Raw genomic sequence first — 27,553 nt, forward strand, 5'->3', positions numbered from 1 at the left:
TTAATGTTATACATCTAAATGACATGGTGGACAAGATTTTTTCTTTGCTGACTTCTGTTTTTAACATTCAATGACATTCTTTATTCTCGTTAATTTTTAAAAAATTAAAATTATGGAGTAGGGATATTCTTTCCCTGACCTAGCTTTATTCTTCTTCTGGTAGGAATTACATTAAATTAAATTGGTCTGCAAATGTAAAACTCTACTTGAAGACATCCTGGCAGTTGCAGTATGCAAACACCGGTCTGTTAGAGAGGAAGCTGCTTGGAAATATCCATGGCTTTCCTAGCTGGAAATTCAGGATGAACTGAGGTAACCTTGAGGGGTCTGATGACTCAGTAATAAGGTAGAATCAGGTCAGGTCAATGAAAATGCTTTTCCTCAATTTGACTTGGGTGTCTGTTTTTACAAGGCTTTCTTGATATAAAGGTCTCTGTAGCAAAGCCAATGTTTTCTTGACTGAAATATGTTATTTCAAGCATTCTGAAAATAAAAAGAAGGTTTTCAAGTGGATATATCTAGTAAAATTACATTCTTTGGTATTTCAGTAATTCAGTGCTTTCCAACAACCAAAAAAAAAATGTAGAAAAATTCCTGACTGATGCAAATTGTCCTGCTCTGACATTCAGTCTCAAGGATTTTGATTATTCATAGCTATCCTTTATTGAAATGGACTGGATTCTGCTCACTTGTTGCTTATTGACACTTATTTTTAGACACTGAGAGAAGGAAATTTCTTATTGCTCCTGTATCTGTAAGTAACAAATAAGTTTAATTTCTGCAGGAGTTAAATTTCTTCTTGGACATGAGATGTACATAAACCACCATCTTTCTCTCTCACATATGTGACCGACTTTTGATTGCATTTGATACTAAGCTGCTCCTTTATAACCTTCATCCCTGATGCTGTGCAGAAAGCAGCTAGAATGCCCTGAGGGCTGCTAAAGCCTATTCCATATCATCTTGAAGCCAGAAGTTGCTGACTGAGCTGTCTGAAGTGTGGCGAAGGTAATGGTAGCAGAATAGAAACAGAGGTTTTGTTGCTGGAATCTTTGCAGACTTTCTTGCTTACTATTCTTTTTTATTTTCAGAGGCCCAAGGTTTCAGCAAATGAATAGCTATGCTGTACAAACTGCATGTTATGAGTATAGCTTTCCAGCAGTACCTTCCTACTCCACCCAAGCACTGGGTGGTTTTCTCTTCAGTCTGAAATACTGAGCCTGTTGGAATGTAAGGATTTTTAATTATGGAACTGACTTTTCTTACTAATTACAAATCTTTATTTTTAGTTAAAAAAGAGGGTGATATTAGCCAGCAGAGGATGCATTTAGGGGATTGCGTGAATACACTTTGCAAACCGCAATGTAAAAGAGCTTTGTGGAAAAGGCAATGTAATGATAGGTTTCTATTGAACTTTGATGTGTATGGCTTCAAAGAATGAGGATGTTTGGGCAGTAGCAAGTGTGTTTCTCTTAGATGTAATAAGACAACATCCATACCCTTTTTGTCTGACTTCAAAGGACATAAATCCTACAAAATAAGGAAGGCAAACCAGCTGTTTTACAGTGCAAAGTAGTTATTTTGTCAGTCAAACTTTGAGCATTATTGCATATATGAAACTAGAACAGTGGAACTTGCCCGAGTTTGGTAGGTGGGTACACAGACGAGCTCAGCTTGCAGGTAGGGGCTAGCTGCTTCATGAATTTTCCTGTTGCTGTCAAGTTGGTTAAATCTGATTGCCTTCTACGATGAGATAATTGGCTCGGCGAGCAAAGGGAAGGCAGTGGATATTGTTTACCTTGCGTTTAGCAAGGCTTTTGATGCAGTCTCCCATGGCATCTGTATCCACATTGAGAAAGTATGGACTGAAGGGCTCCAAGGTGAATGAAAGCAACAATGTTAATGAAAAGCTGGCTGAGTTCAAAGAGTAATGGCAGGCAGCTCAAAGACCAGCTGGTGGCTAGTTAATAGTGGCATTCCTCCAACAGTGGTCAGTGCTGGGGCCAAGACGATTAATTTGTTTCAGCGTGCACCCTTAAATACTTTGTTGGTGAGCAAATTGGGAAGACTGGCTGATATGCTGGATGGCAGGGCTGCTGGTTAGAGGGATCTAGACAGAAATGGGGTGATGGAAACTTCACTATGTTTAACAAAGGCAAGTGCATCTGGAAGAGGATGAACTGGGGATTGACTTGCTGGGGAGCAGCTTTGAAGAAAATGACCTAGGGTTCTCTGGGTCAAATGACATAGAGCTCTTTCAGATGTTCATTTTGGGCCTTTCAGGTCAAGAATAAGACCAGAGTGTGTAAATGGGTGGGCCACCAAGAAATGAAGGAGCTGATGCACGTGTTGTAGGTTGAGTGATCTGGATCTGCTCATCTTGAGCAAAGAGGTTGTCCTGTGTTTGCCATCAGAACTGAGCATGGGATTTAGTCCGCTGAGGCTGGCACTGTGGTGTGTGGTGTTCACACAGACCAGCTCCGCTCTCAGTGTCACAGCAGATGGCAGCTTACTGCCCAGCCCCACCTCAGGTAGTTAAGTATACGCGTATAGAAGGGGTTACTTACAGTGCTCAGGTGTCAGAATGTATTTTCTCACCATCTGACACGAGATGAAAACACACAGCAGTGCGAGGCACCTGTACAATGTCGCAGCAAGCAGCTCCCTTTGTGCTTTCAGAAATGGTTCTCCAGGAGCTGACGCAGCGCAATCTCACCCCATCACCTGGGCAGTCGGTTTCTGGCCAGGTGACGACCAGGAGGGCTGCTTGTGATGCACTTACAGATTTATCACAGGAATCCAAATGTCCTGTGAGTGTGGAAACCGCATATTGCTGATACAAGTTTCTTCACAGCCAAAACACAGCTTTTTTTTTTTTTTTTTAATTTATTTATTTATTTATTTTTTTTACTGGTGCATAGCAGTCTAAGATTGGACTTTGGAAAGACCCAAATGAAGCACTCACAGATTCCAAAACAGTGTGCCAGAGTAGACAGTCAGAGAATATTACATTTTCATTTTAAAGTGTTACTATTTTAGACATTAGGCACAGTTCCTTACATCCTGATAAGATATGCAGCAGCAGGTTGGCAAGAATTCCCTCTGTCAGAGCGTGATTGCTTCAAAAACAAAGCCAAAGCATTCAGCCTCACAGTTTTAACTCTGTTTTAATTTTAAAGACAATGCCTATATTGCAGGACTTGTGAAAATTCAGCAGTGCCAAGCCCTGGCCCTACTGTGCTTCCACAGACTGGAACCATGCTTGTGGCAGCACGGGCTCCAGCAGAAACCAGGCCCCCTGCTACGGACTTGAGCTTTTAACTATTTCCTCCAAGTGCCGAAATCTGCTATGGTGTTTTCTCAGGCATGCCCCGAACGCCTCCCCGTAACTATCTGTGTGCAGCCTCGGCCATTTGGAAGTAATTCCATTTCCCACTGTATGCTTGAGGCTTGCTTGTTGTCATCAGGGGCTATTTGTATGAGCACTGCTGCAGGCCAGGCTCTTCAGCTCCCTCTTCAACCTTTTCTCCTACCAAGGAATTTGAGCAGCCATTCTACTTCTGAACCAAAGTAACAACAGAGAAAAATAAAGACATTTTTATACACCTGTCCTTATTTACAGGATGACTCGAGTGAGTTAGTAAAACCAAATGCTTTTCTGCTATGCACAGACCCAAGGCTGTAAGGTTACCCACAGAAAAAGACCAACGTGACCAATTTTTACAGTGCACTGCTCTGTTCATAGGATAAGATGGGGTCTTTAGAAAGGCTGCCTTGTTTATTAATTGGCTCAGGAATGATGAAGTCAATATGCAGATACAACAGCATCAGATACTCTTGATGAATTGAGCAGTGTAAGAAACAGTGGATAACGCTGTGGGAGCATCAAGAGAAATCCTGTTTACCAGAAGGGCTCCCAGTATATTCTGCCTTCATATCCAGCACGTGTTGGACCTTGTAATTAAAATATTGTTCTTGATTGTCGTGTTTTGGAAATTAACTATTTCCATTAAAAAAAAAAAAAAGAGCAAAACTATTGCTCTTACTGGTTGAGCCATAACTATATGAACCTGTGAGTGAGGGGAAGTCTGGACCAACAAACCAAATGTGGGGTAGTATTGCTCCCATCTGGTTAAGGAAATGTGAGGAATCAGTTATATTAGAATATCAAGTTAAAATTCACTCAGAGGAGTCTAGCAATATCCTAAGAATGGTTCTTGCTTTTCAGCTTTCCCCACTCATCCAAATCTCGAATCACAGTGCTGAGATGGAAAACAGAATTATTTATTTTATCAAAATTTTCTGTAAGAGACAAAACCAATAGCCAGATCACACTCAAAGAGGCCTTTACCTGGGAGTTTCTCTCTTCTCCTGACTCAACATATGTTGGTTTATCATTGATTTTTGCTTCCAGACTGCTCTTCAGAGCTTTGAGTTTAGGTTTTCTTGGTTGACAAACCTTGGGGGGTGAAATCCCTCTCCGTGGTGCCAGCCAGAACAGCTGGCCAGCTGCACAGTGCATGTCTTCAGAAAGGCTCTGGTTAACTGCTGTAGCAATTTCAGCAGTTCATTAAGTCCCTGCTTGGGAGCTGACTTACATCTTGATACTTGGCAGTATTTATTCGTACTTAATGTTATGGTAGTGGACTCTGCAAGAAAAACAGTTGAGTCTCTGTAATTTTCCATTCCTAAAATACACATTTTAAAATTACCTGTGTTATTTAGGAATACACCCTGGGTCTTTTATTATTATTCTCAAACATGGCACAAGGGCTTCAGCTCCGTCTCTAGATGATTGACTAAACAATCACCTTGAAATCTCATGATGAACTGAGACCACTGGACTTCTTTAATCTGTAGGATGCTTCTCAAATATTTATTTCATATGAACTTTGCAAGTAATCCGGTAAGGTGTTTAAGCAGGAACCAGATGTGCCTGGGGACACAGATGTCACAGTACACCTCATGGGACCTCAGGGTCCTATAATGAATAAATCCTCTGTGCTATACTCCTGAGGGGTTTGTATGTCTCATTCCTAACTTACTGGCTTGACTGTGCAGGGGAATTTAACTGCCTTTCAAGACACGGAGAGGACATTCATCTGTAACACTTAGTGGATTAACAGTGTGTGAAAGACCTTGGTACTGGTGAGCTTTTCTAAGAGATTGCTGTTATTTGCATGTAAGTGCATCCTTGTGCTGTTGCTATTACTTCTAGGTCATTGAGAAGCATGACACATCTTGAATGGAGACATCTGAACACAAATTTGATTTGATAATGCCAGTCAAACATAAAGAGAATACTGAATTATTTTATTATTATAATTGCTAAGGGATTCCAGGTTCCTCCTCATACATGTAGCTACAAATTACTTCCTCTGTAAGCTGTCTGTGCTAATCACTATTAAGAAGAATCCTTTCTATGGAACAAATGCAAAAGTTATCAAAAGATAAAATCTCTACAGGCAGTGTGATTCCTATAGGAGTAAATAGGAGTTCTTTTTTTCCCATTGATTTAATGAGAACTGGATCAAGCTCTGTGTTAATATTGTAGCAGGCTGGCAATCAAGCATTGTTAACACCAAGCTACTCTTGTCCATCTCTTGGCACTCCGTCCACATGCACAATGGTACATCTGCAAAATGGCTGTTTGCACGTACTGTCCTTCACTTTGATTTTCTTCTGCACCTCTGCTTTTTGAGTCAGCAGGATTAGATTGTAATGCATAACTTGAAATTCAGCTTTTCATATACTAGAGTTTTCTTGCAGGGTTATGTTTTGTATGTTTTAACTTAAACACTAAGTATTTTACTGCAATCTTGTATTTCCATATACTTTCCACAGTCTAGAATCAGGCTACAAAGATGAGAAGCTACCTGCAGAAGCTCTTTTCTCTCCAGTCTTTCTCATTCTGTAATATTTCCTTTTCTGTTCTAGACTTTTTATGTTAAACAATGTAAAAAAGTAGTGGACTTTGTGTAGAATATGCATCAAGAAGTCCCTCTTGGCAGAAAGAAAGCATAACACTGGCAGCCGGAGCTTTAAGGACCAGCCGTCATCTCTTCTGGCTCTGTTAGGCTGTGTTCTCTGCCTCTGGAGGTCCACCAGCATTTACACTCCTTTAATTATGGCATTGCTTGAGCGAGTAAAAGTGAAATGAAATGGAGCTGCTTTGCTGTTGAATCCTTCTCTTTTCCCTATCTATAAAAACAACAAGACCCATTTTCTCCCACTTTACTCTCTGATTTCCATTTCTCTCCCCTGTGTCAGCCCTTGGAAGAGCAGCCTGCTGGCCAAGCTCTGCTCACCAGGCAACGTGTGCCATAAAAGCAAGCAAGTGGTGGATCTCCGGGTGCACTTGCACCATGGTGCACATCTGCTAGTGCAAGATTTCAGTGGTTTCGTACGCTCTCTCTTAAAACATTCGTCGTGTCCTTGGCTCGTTGAGGAGGGGAATTAACATGGATATTTGCTTGCAAAGAAACCAAGCTCAGCAAAAATGCCCAAAGCAGGGTGTGGCTTGCACGCCTTTGCTGGACGCCTTTGGGCTTTGCTCGTGTGACTGATGGGCTTTGACAGCCATCTAGTGGCTGGGAGGTTTTTATTTATTTATTTATTTATTTATTTATTTTCCTCAGTAATTTGTACAACTTCAGTGTTGTCAGAGCTGGGCCTGGGTATGTCAGTGCATGACGTGATTTCTACTTGCAAAGAGTTGATACTTGGTCTCTGAACATGATGATTTGATATATCAGCTGCGGCTGACTTTGGACTTCTGGTTGAACAGTTCTTTCATGCCAAAATGATATTCCAACAGATTAATGTATAACAGAAAAAAAATCACATTATAGTCATGGTGCATTTCATTGAAAACTTCTTTCTGAAAGGTCCTTTTGTACAAGCACACAAATGAATGTCTTTAAATATTTCCTAGGGTATTTTTTGTACCTTGCCTTTTGTGTTTGCAGGCTGCTCTGAGACTCATTTTCCCTGACTCAAACGGATTGGTGACCCTGTGAATTCTGTCCTCAGGTTCAATAGCGGTAATAGTTGTACTTGTTGGTGAGAAAGGAGTTGGTTAATTGACGACCAGATCATTTTGCTACATTAACAATTTCCAAAGCTGCTTCTGGAGTCATTCAGCATCTTGTGTTACAACTGCAGAGGTAGAAAGAACATGTGAAACAAATACTTAGTGACTCGGTCTCTATAATTAAAAAACTCGTTGATTTCCAAGGCAGGGAAGAAAAAGAGTAGTACAATTTCCTTTGCTGCTTTTCTGCTGGTCTGGGTATGGATGGATAACGTGCCTACAGCTCAGGTCTGACAGTGAAACATTAAAAGGTGCTTGTGGGATGAGTTGGAGGTGTAGGAGCTGCTCTCTGCAGGTTACTCTTAGTGTAGCACAGTCACAGCCTAAAGGAAAACTAGAGACAGCAAATATGGTAAAAAAGATTTGAAATAAAAAAAAAAATGTTTGCTTTTCTTTGAAAGTTATCAGTGTATCTGCAATCTGAGAGGAAGCCAGACTTCTTAAAATATTTCCAGAAGTGAGTATGTGCTGGTTTGCCCCCTCCCTTTGCCTGCCCGTCCCTTCCCCAGCCGCCGAGCAGGGCTCCGGCAGAAGCCAGTCACCACCTGGCGCAGCTCTGATTTGCCAAAGCAGTTGCTGTGTGGTTTATTTGAAGCCGTGACAGAAGGCTGACTTTGGGCTCGGTAACTCAGAAATTTCATTTATGCAAACTGCAGCTCTGGAACAGCACAGCGAGTTCTACTGGTGCTACGTTAAGGAAGACACAGACCATATGCCAGACATCTGGGGGAAAAAGGCTAAATATGTCAGACAGCACGTTATGTCATGCACACAAGGGAGAAGTGAGAAGAGTGCTTTTCAAAATGCGTTCTGCAGTTTGGAAAGTGATTCTCACAGTATCCTAAATGGGCTGTGCACCACACTTGGTCGATGTCTTTACTTCACACTGAAAACATTTCCTCCCAAGCTTCTGTGGCACCCCTTCGAGTCGTTTTGTCAGTGTATGTGATGAACCAGTTGAAGAGGAGATGACCTGGTATACATTTGGATTTCAGTTTCTGTTGGGAAGCTGCAGAAGCTGATGATGGCAGGCAACAGTTAATGACACATCTGCTCCGTTTCTCTGAGCTTTGACATTGATGGAGTAACGGGACTTGAGTTAAGGCACAAAGCTGAAATCCTAAATCTGTTCCTGTTTATTGCTTTGTGATTTTCTGTTTACATCTGGTTCAAGTTAGGGCAGAAATGCATAGAACAGTGAAGCTGACCTTGTGCTTGGTGCTGTTAATTGTTATGCTAATAACAGCTTTTCTTAAAAAATGCTGATTGTGATCTTTGACTACTGGGATGCACCCAGAATATGTATGTAGAGCTACCTCTGTTCCTAGTCTTACTTTGGTTCAAAATTAGAGCTGTTTGGGAAACTTCAGCCCGTGGTTTTAACCAGATTGTTCCAGTTCCAAAGACATTTTTGATAGAAGGGTTTCTGTGGTCAGCTGGAGTTGCCACCCAGGATAAGATGAATCCTTGCCACGGTATCCCAAGGTCAGAAGAGTTGTTTGGAGCACAGGAGGCTGCGTGTGGGAGCTCTGCTGCCTATGGCTCTGAGGAGGGAATCTTGGCACTGGGGTTTTTGGGTTGCAGGTTTGGGACCCATTGCCTGGGGACTGTCTGAGGACAGTTCGTTCCTACTGTGGGAGCTTGTGTTGTGTGGAGCTTTAGAGGATGAAGTATTCATTGGGCCAAAGTGAAAAAGTCTCTTTTCTGTTGATAGGGCATTTTTAAAAATGTTGGACAGCCAAAGAATTTTTTTTTTAAGTGTATTTTATTTTAAAATTGTATTTTATTTTTAGGAGGAGGTTGTTACTTCATTATTAAAAAAAAACAAAAAACAAAACAAAAAAAAACACAAACAAAAAAACCAACAACTCTCCCTTCAGCCCCCCAAAAACCAAAACCAACCCAAACAACAACTACAGATATTTGGACTGTTTGCTTACACAATAGGAAGAAAACAAAGGCATAGACTTAACTACAGATAGAACAATACCTAAAGGGACAGTCATGTTCCCCCTCAAACAGGGAAATTTTTGAAAAAGTTAAGTTCTCTCAGAACATTAACAAAAAAACAAACAAACAAACAAAAAAAAACAAACAATAAAAGAGAGAGAGAGAGAATTCAACCTAGGGAAGTCATTCTGTCTTGGTGACAGTAGACTGGAAAACTACATTGAATGGATTTCTAAATGGAATTAATGGAATTCAAGAAAAATAAATAAAGGTGACAATACTAAGGCAAGAAAGAAAGACAATTTGCTATAAACCACATGGATTAGGGTAAAAAAGATGCATAACTTTAGTAAAATAGGATGAGCTCCATACAAACGTGAGAAAAACATACACAGATAGGACATTCATATAGTCAGTAGATGCTGCACTGATGTAAATGGCCACGTAGACAATCTATTATATACAGATACTCCTAAGGCAATACGCTTTTGAGACCTTGTGGTGGGGTTATGCTTCTCCACAACGACTCCATTTTACTTCTTGTCTGAGGAATAAGGTGGTAAAATAAGAAAGACGTTTAAGATGACTGGTATTTAAAAGCCATTAACTTCAGCTGTGCTGGTAGACTGTTTTCTCCATGTATGTGGTGCTGCTTTTCATCTCCAGACCTGCTCTTTCCTCATCCTAATACTCCTTTGATTTCACAGTTGGAAAATGTTTTATATATCCTCAGCCTTTTTTCCAGGAGAAGACGGTGAAGAAATCGCCTGCACTCAGAATGGCCAGATGTACCTGAACCGGGATATTTGGAAGCCATCGCCTTGCCAGATTTGCGTCTGTGACAACGGAGCTATTCTTTGCGATGAAATCCAGTGTCAAGATGTGCTGGAGTGTGAGAACCCACAGGTGCCCCCAGGGGAGTGCTGTCCTGTGTGTCCCCATACGACACGAGATTTTGACAACGGCATTGGTAAGATTGCTTTCCAGTTCACTTTTTGTTGAAAGGAGAACCAGTCAGGCTGGCCTTGAGAATGAGATTTGCTCTGCTGTGGTTCCAAATGGGATAGGGAGACCCTGATGAAATCTAGATCTGTTCCCCGTTTCAAGTCTGAATACGCAGGAAGGTTGGTGGTGAGGTTAAAGTTCTCTAAAATCAGCCCAAAGGAGTAGGAACCTCACGATACTGAAGTTTCTAATAGCATTTCCATAGTGAAAGTTTAAATCTGAAGAGAGTAAATACTTGGCAGCTGTTTTCTGTCTTGGTTTGCACCTGAGCTGGCTCTGGAAACAGTTTTCTTCTGACTATGAATGTGATTAAGCCCAAAGGCTTTACAGCTCCGAGGTTGAGCTGAATTCCATCTTGATATTTCAAGGAGATTGCTTTCTGGGTTCTTTTTGTGGTTCATCTGGAACTGAAAGATGAATATGCTAAGACATAATAAAATAGGGCATTCTTTGATAGAAAGCTCAATTCCAGGCCTCTCCAATAGCTGAATCAATGTAAATCTTATACGTAAGTGGTGAAATGTAAGCACTATAAAGCGTTTCCCCAAGGTGAAACACGAACACACAGTTCTCTCGTGAGACATCAGAAAAAGAAAGTAGTATAAAGTATTCTTAACTTCCTGCTTGCACACTTTCTGTGATATACCTTCAAGATAATGTCTTTTCCAGTCCATTTTTAATTCTGGGAGAGACTTGGATGAAGTAAATCCCTCCAAATATTGTCCTAAGAGAAAATCTCTTAACGTGCAATTAATATTCATTAATACAGTGCATTGCATTATCTGAACTATTCTTTATACGACAATTAAAGCATTTATTTATTTTTTTTAGGAGGTATAATGACTGTTGATTAACTTAGTATAGAACGAAATAGTAAGAAAGAGTGCATGGTAGGGACTTGTGTAATTGAGCAATGGAGCAAGATGTGGCAAGCATTAATAAACAGATGGGGTGCCTCCTGCTGTGTTTTGGGAGGCATTAGGCCAAAGCCAACAGATACACCCATAAGATATAAGAGCAGTATGGAAACATTCCAGAATTCCTTACTGTTAGTCAAGGTATTAATAAAATATTCCTCTGAAGGATGTTTGTGGATAGGAGTGTGGCTACGTGGCTCTGAATTCAGGCATGTGTGATATTGTAAAACTTTAACCAAAAAAAAAGTCAAAGACCCTCCAGTCAGCTCTGTCTTTTGAAAAACACTGTGTTATACGTTGTGGATCTGTCAGCATTGCTTGTGTGCAGATCTGTAATAAAACTTTGTTTGACTTGACTGCCAACCATTCAGCCAGTGCTAAAAGCTTCTGAGAGTTCCCCACAGGACGTTCTGCATTCCTGAAGTGCTGCTTCTTACCTTTGCAATGCTGAAAATGTCTGAGGGTCAGGGACATCACTGAGACCTTTCTGGTTCCTCACACATGATGGAGGGAGGATGTATATCTCTGGGACCTTCTCCAGGTCTCTGTGCATCCAGGATCTGGATGGTTCTAGTTGTAACACCTTCACTCAACTGTTATCATGTCTGTCTCTTTGTCTCTTGGAGTAAAAACATTAATTGTTTCTCTCTCTTTTTTTTTTTTTTTTTTTTTTTTTTTTTTTTTATCCCTTTTAATAGGTAGAGGAAGAAAGGTAAGACTTCCTTTATTTGTTTACTTATTTTTAAACAGATTACAACTGTTAAAAAATCTCTTGCGTCACCTTGGAGCACTTTCCAGTAAATAAATATAAACTCTTGTAAAAGCAATTAATTCTTTTTCTCTTGTTCTTCCTCAAGATGGGAAGAAGCAAATCTTCATGGAAAAAATCCTGGGATGCAGGCAAAAAATCCTAGTCTTAATATAGAGAATCCCCTGACTGAAAATCCCTGCTGTCTGCATCAAAGGAATTCCAGTTTAAGTAGTTTGGTTGTTTCATATCAGGCAGTGCCACAAAATGATGGAAGGGAACCACCATTTTATTAGAAGTCAAAGTCCTAAAACTTTCATCTTGGCTTTGCTGAAACTTTTTGCTGCCTGGTGTGCACTAGGTAGCACAGCCACTCTTTAAACATTCCTGCTGTATTTGCTGACACTTTGTGCAGGAGGTATGTCTTATATTCAGGTGCAAGGCATTACTGCATCTTGTCTAGACATCCTGGGGTTGGCTTTAAACTACACGTAATTCAGGTAACAGCCACAAGATAGCTGTTGCACTACTGTATATAGGGCAGAGCAGCCCCTGAGGTATCGTGCAAGGCTGGTACATCAGCTTTGCAGCCCATCTTGCTTATCGCTGCACCAAATGTAATTGCAGGAACCTATATGACAATTTCTACTGGTAGGCAAACATATCCCAGATCTGTTTTGCCTTACCGGTATCCCAGGGCACTGACGTGATGAGCTCCATCACAAAGTTAAACCTCCAAGTTCAAGCTTTTCAAGATGTTTTACACCGCTCTTTGAGCTAAATCATGTTTTTAAGAATAACTTTGTTTTTCTTACATTTGCGGATGTATTTAATTTTATATACTTGGCCATGAATAAATTGGGCTTTGTGTAAATCACTAGAGGATTGCCCAAATATCTTAAAAATACTCAGCCATATTTAAAGGTATGAAACCACTGTTAAAAATGGTAATTTTTTTTGACACCCTTTGTGCTTTCACTGTGGAATTAGTTCAGGGTGCCCCAGGCAGCTTGCATCACATCACGACTATGTTTGAGGCACCGCTAAGTAAAACATTGGCAGCTGATACCTGAGGGCTCATGCAGGTCCCCTCCGACAGACAGCTCTGTAGGCGCTGGGTATGTCTGAGTGCAGGATGGAGATGCGTGGTCCTGGCACTGCCAAAGGACTGCAACGATGTGTTCCTGCACAGAGCCACGTTTCCACAGGCATCACAGCTTACGGTGTGCAATTAAATGTGGAGAAGATCTATTTTTATAGGAGAAATTAAAATGCATTCTGATAAACGAGTTTCTGAGATGGTAAGTAGCCTCAAGAAGTAATTGAAATTAATTTTAGGTTATCAAGTATATACTCTCCTTAAAACTGAGCATCTCTCTATGGAGAGGTAGTTTGTGGAAATAAATGGACTGTGACCAGCTCACTACTTGCTAAATGAGGCAGGAAATTTTGTGTGTTTACAAAGCCCTCATTTTCTCTTAATAAAATGGTTACCACCAGTAGGTCTAAATCAAGTTATTTTATTTAATGTGTAATCATTGTGAACACATTCAGCACAGAGAAAAGTCAATTGCTAAATGCAATCCCCTTCATTCTGAGGCCGTGCAACATTGCTTTGTATTCTGTCCCTACACTGCAGGTGGACATGCAGGTTTTGTATGTCCATGTTATGAATTCTAATTTAATGTCTTGAAGAAATGGCATCTGAATGCATTTCAGCTGAATCAAATCATCCCATAACAGAGCGGCAGCATGTTTTCTACTACTTAAAAAAAATGATGGTAATTTCTTACTGTGTATCTTTTTTTCATCCAGCATATTGTGCAGTTAGAGAAACCTAGTTAATTTATAGCCTTCATTTAATCAGTGTCTGTACTCATTAAAATAGTGTGGCTTAACTATTGCAGGGACTTTAATTTAGTCACAGTTGTATCCTTAGAAAAATCTCTGCATTTGTCTCAGTCACAGGAATTACATTGGTGAAACCTACTGTTAATTTCACTTGTTTTCTGCCATCTGATGATTTTGCATCTTTTTCCTACAGGGGCAAAAAGGAGAACCTGGAATAGTGCCACCTGTGAGTCCATTTTTTCTTCATTTATCTACACCCCCCAGAAGTGTACATTTCAGTGCTTAAGACAGAATTGCAGCTATTAAAGAAATGCAATACAAATGTACAAGCTGGTAGTGAAAGGTGTGGAATGAATTACCCTGAGTCACATATGGGACATTGGAAATGCCTGTCATTTGCATTTTGGGAAAAGAATCTTAGAGTTAAAAGTGTCATAATCTTTATAGTTAAATTCTGTGGAGGTATGGTGGTATATTAGTGTTTGGAAAGAGTAGAAACATTAAGGAAAACAATATAAATTCTCCCTTTCTACCTTTATTGTTGTACATTTCTGGAATTATGGAATCATTTACGTTGGAAAAGACCCATAATATTGTCAACTTCAACCATCATCTAACACTCAAAAACTTGCTAAAGTCCACTGCTAAACCAGGTCCCTAAGTGCCATACCCACATATGTTTTAAACACCTACAGGGATGGCAACTCCACCAACTCCCTGAGCAGCCCGTTACAATGCCTAACCATTCCTGCTTTAAAGTGTGGAAACAAAAGGCTAGGTAAATAATTGAGACTAAATCATTGTCATTCACTTATTTATCTCCTTTTTTTTTTTTTTTTTTTTTTTCTTTTTTCTTTTTTCTTTTTTTCTCTTTTGTATAGAATAACAATGATACTTTGTTATAGGCATAACATTGTGTGGTAACTTTAATTTCTATTGCCTTCTTTAGGTTTCAGGAATACGAGGCCGCCCAGGACCTGCAGTGAGTATTTTCTGAACTTCTGTTTCTCTGATAATAGCATTCTCCACTTTCTGCCACTTCTGTTTTGTGTTGTGAGAATGATGTGAAGGAAGAATTTTCCATGCGTGTGATAGGGGGCATTGTCTGCCAGACTGCTGAATTTGAGGAGGTTTCACAATTCTGGGATTTTGTACTAGTGTCAGGTCAGCCAATGCCCTAAGCAAACGGATGTGTGCTTGTAGAACATGCATGTCTGAGGACCTTTGAGCAAGGTTGTCGCTGGGGAATACTTTTCTAACAGGAGTAGGAGGAGATGCAGTATGCTCTCCAGCTGCGACTAAGCAGAGAGCAGTTCTGGACTAGCAGGAAGGGTGTCTCAGACCTGTGCAACTCACTATTTATAGACTTCAGCACTCAGAAAACCTGTGCTAAATTAAGCTGTAGAGCATGTGAGATATGAAACCATTTTGTAGATCTCTAAATCCTGGTTCTATTCCATTCAGGCAACGTGCATTTGAGAAGAGATAGCTGAATATTCAGTGGTCATAGCTGTTTCCTTTATGATCATGTGGAGAAAAAAAATACCAAAAATTAAGTTTCAAATAAGCATGTTGTTTCATATCTTCAAAGCTTTATAAGTCATTAGCTACTTTAAGAGGTGTTCAATATTTCCAAACTTTCTTTTAGGGACCTCCAGGTTCACAAGGACCACGAGGAGAACGAGGACCTAAGGGAAGACCTGTAAGTTATTAAATATTTTTAAAATTAAGCTCTGGAGTAACCTTAAGAGGTTAGATGGCTTTGAACTTTCTCCATGTCTTTGAGAGTTACCAGAGCTTTCCTCATATCTTCCAAGAATTAACTAACAAACAGAAAAAATGTTTATATCTCACCATCTCTGGATGTTCTGAAATAACTGATAGAAGCTTAGCAGTATTTCCACTAAAAGCCATAGTTTTTCAACAGTTACTTGAAGCAGCGTCTGAGAGTACATTTTTTTTTCCAGTATTTAAAAGACAAAAGCAACAACAACAACAAAAAAAAAACAACAAATCTAGAACATCATCTTCCTCTGTTTTAAGAACTTGCTGATTTTTTTTTGCTGGTTTCTGTTGTGTATCAGCAGCTGTGTGGACTTTGTGGATCAGAGTATTTCAGAAAATACAAAGCTCAGGAAGTTAGCAGGAGTTAATATGTGACTACATATGTTGGTATGCTGGTGAATAATATAATCAAGATTGCTCAGTGGAAATACAGACTTCATAAGGGAATTTCAGCGTCTGCATGTGGAGAACCACAGAAAGGCCAAAAGGGAGTGCTGAAAATACCAAAGACGACACGTTCCTGTTGAAAAAGCTAGGGCAAAATGCAGAAGCTGTTTTTAGCAGGTTTTAAAGAATAGTATCATTGTAATTTCTTTGTAGATATTTTCCTATCCCTCAGGAGAGAGCAAGCCAATACTTAGCGTATTTTGCTTGAATAACAGAGCTGCGTTTTAGGCATAGGTCTAAAATCAACTCTTTTTTGCTGTTCCTCCAGTGGATGTCTGTTGTCCATAGATGGTAATGATAGTGCTTCTAAAGGCAAGGAATAAGTGTGTAGCCTCTGATTTGGATGCCAAGACACTGCTCCTCTCTGGATCACCTTAAGACCTTTGATGAATAGCTATCAAGATACATAAAAGAATTCTTGGAGTAATTGTGAAACCTTGTCATTTGCAGAGGAACCTCGACTGTGTTTGCAGAGATATCTGAAGCATCTTCCCAGAGTGCAAGTTTATCAATGAGACACTAAATTTCTGGTCCTGTGCCATGAGTTCCTTGTATGTCTTTACAGAGTGGTGGCTAGAAACACTTAAAATATCAAAAGGCTGTGAACAGTTTTGAGTTGCTTTGACATGGATTATTAATAGTGCTTTAAAGGGATATCAAGGCATTAGGAACCAGTCAGCTTCTTTGAAAACATAATGTCAAAGGTTTTGGTGAGACCTTGTGTGTCTAAAAAAGCAAAGAGTAGTACTTTAGACAGGGAGTGCCTGCTAGTGCAGGATTCATGAATTCAGGACTATTAGCATGTAATATTCTTCAAATTCTTTGTTAGCATAACACTGAGAGAGAAACACCAAGGCTAGAGTGTGTTTGCATTTACAAAACACATCCGGGGAGGGGGAGTTTTAGAGTGTGATGCAATTACAACTAATCCTTTGAAGACAGAAAATAATCTTGAGCATGCGCAGAACCATCAGTGCATTTTGTTTCAGCATGCTTTTATACTAGATTGTAATTGAAGTAGCAGTAAAATAGATAGTAGTTTCAAAGTGCTCTACTGTGAATTGCATTTCCTTTTATTCCATTACAGGCAAAATCTGTACTAATGTCTCCTGACCAGCAGCAGCAATGGGCCAGAATTATTAAACTGTCATTATCCTGAATACATGTTTAAAGGATGCCATCTTGTGGCTTGTGCTAGGTTTTTAATATATTAAACCTCACTACTGTAAGCTGGTGGAAGAAAATGAAAGGTTTTTAATATGCATATAAATTCATATATATTATTAATTATAATCATTATTTTATTAAAATATAATACAATTTTCTTACATACCATCAGTTAGTTACCAGCTATAAATACAAACAAGCATTTCAGGGACTTTTGGGGTTTTGAGATAGGAGTGGTTGCAGTGTTGCTCTTAAAGCAGGATTGGTAACTAAAAAAGTAGTTCCTTTTCTAAGACAGAACTAAAAAGAATATCACTTTTCTAAATCAGATCTTGTTAATGCATCTCAGTTTGGGTACTGAAAAATCACTAGTTATTTTATAGAAGTCTGATGAATTCTTTTAGGCAAATCTGTTTTTTCTCTAATGCGTAGCTGTGTTTTCCTTTTGTGCTGAGAATAAAGGAAAGAAAACTTAAGGTTTTCCTCCTTCAGACATTGTACACTTTTAAGTTTGGCAGGGTATACTTATTTTTGATAGAAATACTAGATAATAAAGTTTTCTGAAAGAACCTTCTGTTCCCATCCAACGTGCAACGATCTACACATGAGTTTCAGAATAGCATCTATTTACAACTTATGTTCTGCAAGTGTATGTGTATGTGTATTTGATATGAAAAAAATGTCCTCTGATTACCAAGCATATAGAAATTCAGGTCATAAAGATATATTGAGAAATAAAAGGGAAAAATTAGCTTGTTTTCTGAGAGTTTCCAGGAACCCTATTGTCAGTGCTATGCCAATGTAGCTCTTTCCCAAAGAACGCTTTTTCTTTAAAGTGCACACTGTGCTAGTTCAAACCATACTAGTTCAGACCCTAAGTTCCACTGAAATTTGTTGCAGACTGCATGGAAATATATGCCTCATCTCATGGAAATACAAGCAATCTGTCTGATTGTGTTTGTAAAGATGAGTCATTGAGCCAGGCTTCCAAAGTTTTCTGTGTAAGGATTCTTAAGGTAGAAGAGCTTGTTATACAGTTTTTTTTTTTTTTTTTTTTTCCCTCACTCTTTTCCAGCATTTTTCTTCCAACTGAAGGAAGCAAGTGTGACAATTAATTTGAAATCCATACTTATGATTGAAGTATATACGTATTGGCCATACTGCTATTGATTTTGTTCCATTAATGTCTTATTAGCTGTTTCTGTATTTAATTTTTGTTCTGACAAAACTGCATTCATAAGATGAATGCAATTTAGGAATCAAAAGTGAACAATAAAAATGGGAGCAATGGGATAGCCTCCTAACCTATTCTGCAAACACTAATTAGAGATAACATCAACACCAAGGGAGTTACTCTGCATTTTTGGCAGTGTAAGTGTTGGGAATTTAGGAATAGTATGAGCTAAACCATTTGTGATGTCAAGAGGCTGCAGAAATCAGTCTTGCTGGAATTTTCGGTGTGTGTTTTATGTATGTGCACTAATTTGAGCTATCTGTATTTTATAAATAAATTTTTGTTCTATATAACAGCAGTTTATCAGGAATAGTATACTCGAATATGAAGTTATAGGAAGCCTAAGTTTCTAGAATAGCCTTTGAGAGAAATTGCTCCAATTTACTCGTGTGCTGGATTCATAACTCATTTTAGTCAGTGCTTCTGATCTGAAAGTAAGAATATATGTTGATGGATGTTTTTTTTTTTGGAAGATCTTTCTTTGCAAATTTGGATTTATCACAGATGATACCATTTGCCATTTACAAGGCTACTCCTGAATACCTGTGCACACTCTCTGCATTTATCATTTTCTTTCTAGGGTCCTCGTGGTCCTCAAGGGATTGATGGGGAACCTGGTATCCCTGGCCAGCCTGGTGACCCTGGTCCTCCCGGACATCCTACCCACCCAGGACCAGACGGACTAAGCAGGGTAAGTTTTTCAATTGGTTTGATAGAAAGTGGAGTGAGTGTCTGGATAAGTTCACATGTAACAGAATAACTTCTCTATGCTTCAGCAAATACAGAAAACTATGTTCATCATTCCTACCTCTCAGTAATGAGGGGCAGTGGCTAGCAGCAATGCAAGTTTCACTGAAAATTGGAACACGCTGAAAAGCTCTGAAAGGACACACCTCTTACAATGTATTTTAACAATTAGAAAAGCCAAGGTGCCCAAATCTAAGTAGGGTTCTATTAAATTCAAGGATTCATGGAAATTGATAAACTAAATCAGGAATACAGAAGAAGAAGAAAAAAAGATGGATTATATTTCAGGAAATAATCAGTGGAGCAATTAAAATGTGGTCAAGTCTACTTCTTGCTGAAATTAATCACACCACCACTTGGATGATTAAGTCAGAAATTATCTGTGGAAAGCCATGTTAACCAGCCCTAGATTTGGAAAATGTATTCTCCAAGGCTAATTTATTTTTTTTCCCCAAAAAATTCTGTGGAAGACTAATGATTGATAATGAAATACATATCTGAATTTCTGAAGTATATTCAGTTAAATGTTTGTTTCTGTTTGGAAGGTAGCTGTTTTGATTTCTACCTCCATTGTTCCTGCAACATCACTGAAAATCTCTTTCCAAATCTCTTCAGCACAGAGAACTGCAGAAGAACCAGGATGGGTGATAGACCACCATCCTTCATGAATTTCAACAAAAAATATGGAAGACTAGGTCTGGCCAGAAATTTAAGGCATTTTTGGTTTATATTTCTGTTTCTGAAGTTAGGCAATCTCCAGTCTTTAAGAAGGTGTGTTTGGAGATGAATTGCAGAAGACCTGAATATCCATATGTGCTGTAGGTTGTTCTCAGACATTTTAAGCTCTGACCTGCCATGAGCGAGGAACTGTCTCTGAACCAAACAAAATAAAACTGTTGATTTCAACTACATCTGCAAGCACGAAAATGGAAGGATGTCTGAGAGTTCTCTTTGCTCTAACTCATTTGTCGCTGCAAATTATCATGAATGAACAGCAGTGGCCTTCAACTTTGCTGGTTAAGGGCAGCACAGTCAAAATACTGATATGCAATCATAAAATTGGCTACATTTTCATTTAACTTCAGATGTTTCTAAACTTGAAGCACAGTAAGTGAAAACAAATCAGTCTTAGAAGAAATGAAGTAATATTGCAGGTGAAGCTAAGGTGTGATTCATATTGGAGGGCAGTGAAAGAAATCTAATTATTTTCTTGGGAAGCTTTCCTCTATCTAGGTCATCTTCATGTTCGTTTATTATTAAAGTGGGTGTAGAGTCAGAATAGTAAGCAGACAACATGATGCATTTGACTGTTTTTTGATTCTTTAGACCACGTCAAATGTATAGGAAAGAAGACTTTTATTTTACTGATTGAAACAAGAATTTACTTGTTAGTGCTGCAAAGCTAATGTAAGTAATGAAGAGTTGCATAGAATTTTGCCTTGTGAATCATCAATGTGACCAACACCTAAAATCACCCATCATATTTTTTTCAGCCATTTGCAGCTCAGATGGCAGGACTGGATGAAAAATCTGGACTTGGTAGTCAGATGGGACTGATGCCTGGTGCAGTGGTAAGACCAGATTAGCCCTGTACTGTAGAAAAATCTGAAGTGAAGCGCATATACAAAAACCAAAAGAATTCTCCTCAACTTCCTAATAGTCCTGAACTGTCTAACTATCTAGAACCTGAATATACAGAATTTTCTTGTGTAGTTTTGCATAGTATCTGAAAACAATGAAAAAAGGTTCTTTGGTTATAGTGAAAGCTTTTTGTCCCTCCTTTTTGTCTCTCCTCCTGAAATACAGCAGCTATTACCAATTAGGTATGGAAAAACAAGCAAACAAACAAAACAAACCAAAAAAAAACTTTAGATTTTCTCATTTCTTGAGTCACTGCAGAGGAACTGCAGAGCATCAGGTATAATGCAAAGCAGAACAAACAAATATGTAACTTTGAAGGCTCTTTTTCATGTTGTGACATCAAAGATAGTTATTTTTGGTAGCAATTTTAAAGAGTATTTCTGAAACCATCTGTGAGCTTATTATTTTAAGATGGACATTCTCTTTATCCAATGAGTCCAGTTTTATGATTGAAATCTCTCACTGTTTAGATATGCCCTTTGCTTTTAGCGTAGTAAGAACAGTGGTAACATGGAATATATATATATATTTTTACCTTCTGTGAGAAACATTTTGCCACACTAAGCTGTCTCTGTCTGAACTCTTTTGCTTAATTTTTAAGTTTTTACTTTTTACTATGTGTACTACGTATATTTACCATGTTGTGAAGATACTGTTAGCATTTTTTTTTTAACCATTCCCCCCTTTATTTTTTAGCATTCTTTCTCGAGGAAATTGTCCTTCAGTAATTGCATTGTCCATGAGTTTTCCTACCTGTGTCTTATCCATCCAAGTCCCCACCAGTAAACTTCGAACTGTTTTAACACTCTTTGAAAGGTTCTCAGTAAAATTCAGTAACTGACTGTCATTCAGCTGATCCACTGTGTTTTGGTTTTATTCTTAATTGGAACTTTTAAATGGCCTATGAGTAATTCTTTAGCATTTGGTTTGCAAAAAGGATTTAAAATGCAAGGTAAAAATTTGTAAAAATGAATGAACTGTGTGTTAAAGATGACCTCTGTCAAAATGCAAGTTATTGCCCACTATATATTTTTTTTGTGTTGCTAGAAGGAAAAGCATTACTTTCAGGATTATTTTTACTTCATAGTACAAGTTACAATGAAGCATGAGATTTTTCTAAAAATACCATGAAAATGTAAAGGAGAATTTTCTGTAACGAACATCAACCACTTGGAAGCTGTTCTGGTATTTTGTGTGGTTCATGAAAATGCATCCTTCCATTGCTGCTTGTTCCTGCTCATGGCCAAGAACAGCAGTATGAGTTTATTTTGACATTAATTCCATTATTAGATTAATCTAAGTAATGACGTTCAATTCAAGGGGAGACTCTTCTCTCCAACTGTACCTGTAGTCTTACATTTTTTTCAATACAGTTATGCATTATAAGGAAATTTTTGCTGTCAGTGCAGAATGAAAATTACTTAGGGAAGCGTGATTTTCAGTGTGTAACTATTTATGGTTTTGATAGGGTCCAGTGGGTCCAAGAGGTCCTCAAGGTCTCCAAGGAAAACAAGTAAGTGTTTCATATCATGGGATTTAAGATAATTGGCCAAAAAAGACAAATCACATAGTGACTTGTATATGTAGAACTCAGCTCTGAGCCGTGTCTTTCTTCAAGAATGGCTGAATGCATCTTCATCTAGATGTGAACCTAAATATACTGCTCTCGAACTCTGTTCCAGATGTACTCTATAGACAGAAATTAACTTGGAAAGAACAATTAATTAGACACTTAAAAAAGTTTAAATCCAGCACACATCTTTTAATGAGTAAACAGTAATGAAAATGGTGTCTGTTCAGGTGTTTTCAGTATTAGGATGGTGTTAGTGTCCAGTGGGTTTTAAGTATGGCTGATGACTTATCCCTCAAGCTTTAGATCTTAGCATCTACCTTCCACTTGTCTTGCAGAGTGAATTGCTTCTGAATTAGAATCCAGACTGTTCCATGATCTGTTGTTTTCCTGATCGTGGATTTTAATTTACATCCTTTCATGTTTGCTTTTTGGAATTTTTAATTGTACTTATGTCACTAATTTTAGGGCGGTGCTGGCCCCACAGGCCCACCTGGTGAACCTGGAGATCCAGGACCTATGGTAAGGCAAAATAAACACAAACACTTCTACAATAAAATAGTAAACCGTTTATTATACCTCCTTATTTTAGAAGTTTATTTTTTTTTTTCTTCATGTTGTCTCAAGCAAAGCTATCAATTAACTACTACTTAGTCAAGAGTTGAGGGGTTCAAAGCATATTGCCATGTATCAGTGAATTTGAATTGTTTTGTAGCTGAATGATAATTATGATTATTATAAGCAATCATTATTACTTTGCCACCACAGGCCTGAGGATGATTAAGCACTAACACTGTAGCTACTAGGTGTTGCTATCACACAAAGGAAGATTAAAATATTCTCTTTATTTTGGGAATTGATATAATGACCAAAGGTAAAAGTGAGAGACAATATGGGAATAAAAACAACTGTTTTTTATTTATTTTTTCTCCTGAAGAATCCATCCTCCATTCTTATATAACTTAATGCTGGTTTCTTAGGGACAGGGTGGTTAGAAAGAGCACCACAGTATTTAACAAGCATGTTTTGGCATAAAGTCATCCTTTCTCTACACTTATTTTTGTAAAGCAAGACTTTCAGACGGAGCGATTTTAGTGATGTCTAAACTGACTTCTCAACAAATATATTTATTCCTTAGGGTCCAGTTGGTTCTCGCGGTCCAGAAGGACCTCCAGGCAAACCTGGTGAAGATGTAAGTTTGTTATTCTTCTTTTCTTGTTTTATTTTTAATAAAACAAATATTGGCTTCTTTGAGACAATGACTAACCAGCAGATGTGCCTGTCACAGCTACTCTTTTCTACTTCCTTTTCTTTGTAATCATACTTCTCATTATTGCAGTATTATAACAATAACCGTAGGAATGGATATTTTCCAGAATATCCTTTCTTCTCGTTACATGTTACCATGATACCTGTGGTTTAAACACTGTGTTTTTATTGTTTCTTGCCTCAGCCAGTTCTTCAATTAAGATATCTATCTTGAAATCAACCTTGATACATGCTTGACTGTATGCAGCAGTTACTAGGGAGCAATTTGCAGCACCTCCTCTCTTTGGGATCACGTGATGAGCTAGAACAACTGTAATGATAACATTTACCCAGATCAGGACAATAAAATTTTACTATATAAAAACTTAATAGTTTATTATATCCATAACTGATTTTATGACTATGTATACATGTATATTTATATTACATGTACAATACACAGATATACATAAATATATATGTAATGCACAACAGTAACCTAAGATTTTTCCATTAGACATATATTCTTTGTTTGCAAAGCATGTTAAATCTATCTGAGTTGTAAATTGTTACTGAGATGTGAGATGAAACCTGAAGGAGCCAGATGATTTAATGTAGAAATCACCATAGTTTCTGTAATCTTTGCTTTCCTGTAAACTGTACAAGAAGTCATAAGAATCTTTGGAAACAGTTTATTCTCAATTCTCAATGCACTGAAACTAAATCTCAATACTACTTGAAGAACTTGCTCCATTTCCATTTATGTTTGTATGGGGCACTTTAATTGCATCTGTGATGTGATTTACTGTGTCTCTGTCCAGAAACTGTTTTTCTGAAGCCTTTCATATTCCTGCAGTCCAGTGTTCTGGAAGTATTTGAATTAACTGATTCACATAAAGGAATATTTGGTTGTGGCTGTGGAAGACTTTGAATAGTTCTTAAAATATGCTTGTTTAGTTCTACCACATTTTATTTCCTATTGCATCATGGAGAAAATAGTTACTGACTTAGAATTGAATTATACCCATTTTAAAACAGATTTTGAGTAGAAGTAATGAGCTATAATGCAAACGGTTTTAGATTGCTGCTTGTAATGAAATTTAAATTAATTTGTCAGCAAAGTGATGGCAAAAGTTTGCCTGGTTAATTCCCAGGAAAACCACATTGCAGCGCCACCTTGTGATGCTGAGAGGCATTTTGGACTCAATCTTCAGTTTCCACAATTCTTTGTTCAATACATTTTTTAAATTAACATGCCTAATGCACATTGTTAGTCAAGTGTGCATTTGATTTATGTCATTGACGTTGTTACAGTAAAGAGAAAATTTATAATACTGATGTGCTGACATAGGACATTTGAATATCATTATTTGTTTGAATAGAAAATGGTAAGATAATTTTATTTACTATATTTGCTATTTTCATATGTTCTTTTTTTTTTTTTTTTCCTTAGGGTGAACCCGGTAGACCAGGACAATCTGGTGAGCCTGGATTCCCAGGATCTCCAGTAAGAACATAATTATTTACATTTTAGTAAATAATAATAATTGTGTCACCGGTATCTGTTTTAACAGTAAGTGCAAAGCTTGCCCTTTCAGTTTCTGAAGTACTTGTGTCAGCTAACTCTAATGATCCTGATCAGTGTAATAGCTAAAAAACAAATAAGCGATTCAATGGCCCTTGTGTTAATGTTGAGAGTTGTTTTATAGGTGCATGTTTCAACTATTTCATAGATGAAATGTGCATAAAACAGATGACAGTGCATGCAAGTTGTACAGTTCCCAGTATTTCACAGTCATGTGCAAACAGTGCTGAGAGAATATAAAGTGATGTCAGGTTACGGTGGCAGTGTCTATCTTTCAAACAGTCAGTCTGAGGGACAGGGAAAGAAGGAATGGTATTGTAACTATAAATAAAATTTATTTTCAGTATGAAAAAGCGATTAAAGGATTTCCAAATAGTAGGTACATGTATTTATAGTGCAGAGGGTACTCATAACGTTTAACTTTAGAAATAAGAGAAAGCAGTTATGTCTAAAATGTCATTATCATCACATAGAATTTTGGTTCATATTATGAATTCTGCTTTTGTTTGTCCCATTTCTGCACCTTGAAGGGAGCTGTAGTGTGGCCAAAAAGGGGACAGATACATCTCAGAACGGAAGCCACTTGATACACATCATCTCTTAAGCTGCCTCCTTTTCTTTCAAGCATACAGCTTTTGCCTGGTAATTTTGTTAGCAACGGGAGATATGAGCTCTTAGAGAGAGAAAGAAATGATCTTTTAATGAGGCAGCATTTTTTCCTAAGCTTCCCTCCAAAGCTTTTATAAAACACAAAGACAGTGTTTTGTAAGCTGCTTGAGGCTAATGTAGTCTGCAGAGTGTTCTGTTCAGATCAAGCTGTTTTATTTTTGCTCAATAAAATCATCTTCACTTCATATGTTTTTAGAATAGTGCATGCTATTGAACATCATCTGCATTTAAAGCCTCTAATAAAATCTTGGGAAAAGTTGATTTGAGAGAACATAGTTACATGTGCACTCAACCGAGGATACTGTGGAGAGTAGGGTATAGTAAAAGCATCCTGAAGGACTGAAGCACTGGGAATTTTTAGCTAGTAACTTCAGACAGTATTTCTCCCTTTGCTCATGATAAATCTAGTTTAACAGATTTGCAGGTTCTTTCTACAATGACAAGCTACTAGAGAATAGGATTTGTGTTCTCTTTAAAATCAAAAGACTTTTGAATGAAGGAAAGAGTTATTTTTACTGCACACCCACAAAAATCAACTAAGAGTTTGCTGCAATTGCACAATATCAGATAGAACAGCATTGATTACACAGATGGTATGTCAGAGAAGTGTGTAATGCCTTGATCAATGACAAGCCTCATAGACTTCTACAGGTATGTCTGATGAGTATTTCCCCTTGGGCAGGATTTGCCTGCTTATGGGACTTGTCCCATATGTGTGCTTCATTTGATTGCTCTGGTTGTATAAGATGATATACATATACCCCTGCTTGAGCACAGCTCGAATAAATTGTTTTTATGGGCTCTATTCTGTCTAAAGAAGCATAATTTGTACAATTTCAAATTTACATGCTAGGCTTTGTACAATGACAGAGATTGTCCTTCACTGAAACTCACTGAGTATAAGAAACTTCAAGCAATCCAGCCTACTTGTTTCAGAAAATTCATACCTTTATGAAGTAATTTGTCCTTTAGGAATCTGTAGATTCTGGAGTAATTTCCAACTGAACCTTGTGATCAGATATTATCCACATAATTGACTATGGGAAAGACCTTTGTAACAAAGCCCTTTCTTACATTTCTTAATGCTAACAAGGAAACAGCTTGAGCATATATAAAGTGCTTTTCTCTCATGCTGAGGTCTTAGATGTTCTTTTTCAAAGTTACTTCATGGTGCTTCATTTTCTATTATATATCTTTATGAGTTTTCGGTATTCCAAAATGCATGAAATATGCTATTTTTGAAAATTTTGGTTGAGAGGCACTCAGTTTTTATTATTTTCACTAAGCAAGATACCGATGGGCTTTCTTGAATAGAAAATCATGACTGAAGTGCCCTTGGTTGCAATGAGACCACACAGGGAGTGAAGTCCTCTCAAAGCAGAGAAAGTTAATCTCTGGTGTTGGTTTCCTAGATAGGTTTGAGAGGCTCCTTCTGGTACATGTTTTTTGCTTATTAAAAGAATGAATATAAGAAATTCTTTGAAAAACCTGTAAATGGACAAGGAATGAGTTGTAGGTCCATACAGCTGTGGAGAGCTGGGGGAGGTGGAAATGCCCAGCTGCCATTGAAGTGAAAAAGTCCCTTTCGTTACTTAACCTTTCCTGAAAGAGAAATCCTGAAATTTGGTAGAAATTAAAGATCAAGGCAACTTTGGTTTAAATGCTAGGTATGTTTTCATTGCTGTTTGTCATGCTATCTGTCTGATATATTCTGATATAACATGTACAGTTAGCAGTTTGGCTTCAGTTTCTGTTTTATGTTAAACGATAACTGATTTTTGACTTCTGTTTAATTAAGGATTCTCCATATAAAGCTTCAAAACTTGATCTAGCATTGTGTTTTTTTTCATTACTTTTGTTGAAATTTAACGTTCGATCATACACCAATGTAAGCTA

The 27,553-nt window shown here is 38.0% G+C and overlaps 1 protein-coding gene across 2 annotated transcripts in view; it reads left to right on the forward strand.

Moving 5' to 3' along the window:
• COL5A2 (collagen type V alpha 2 chain) overlaps positions 1–27,553 on the forward strand; it is a 102,177-nt gene that overhangs the window by 39,862 nt on the left and 34,762 nt on the right. Inside the window, exons 2-12 of one of the 2 annotated variants that reach the window (XM_082763414.1) lie at positions 9,777–10,013; positions 11,664–11,677; positions 13,758–13,790; positions 14,514–14,546; positions 15,213–15,266; positions 18,778–18,888; positions 20,438–20,515; positions 22,054–22,098; positions 22,624–22,677; positions 23,294–23,347; positions 24,857–24,910. In XM_082763414.1, the coding sequence (XP_082619540.1) occupies positions 9,777–10,013; positions 11,664–11,677; positions 13,758–13,790; positions 14,514–14,546; positions 15,213–15,266; positions 18,778–18,888; positions 20,438–20,515; positions 22,054–22,098; positions 22,624–22,677; positions 23,294–23,347; positions 24,857–24,910 (767 nt within the window). The remainder of the gene's footprint in view (positions 1–9,776; positions 10,014–11,663; positions 11,678–13,757; positions 13,791–14,513; positions 14,547–15,212; positions 15,267–18,777; positions 18,889–20,437; positions 20,516–22,053; positions 22,099–22,623; positions 22,678–23,293; positions 23,348–24,856; positions 24,911–27,553) is intronic. The other variant, XM_082763415.1, reaches the window with a different exon arrangement.

Source organism: Aythya marila, assembly GCF_965140915.1.
Source record: "Aythya marila genome assembly, chromosome: 6".
Lineage (NCBI taxonomy): Eukaryota > Metazoa > Chordata > Aves > Anseriformes > Anatidae > Aythya > Aythya marila.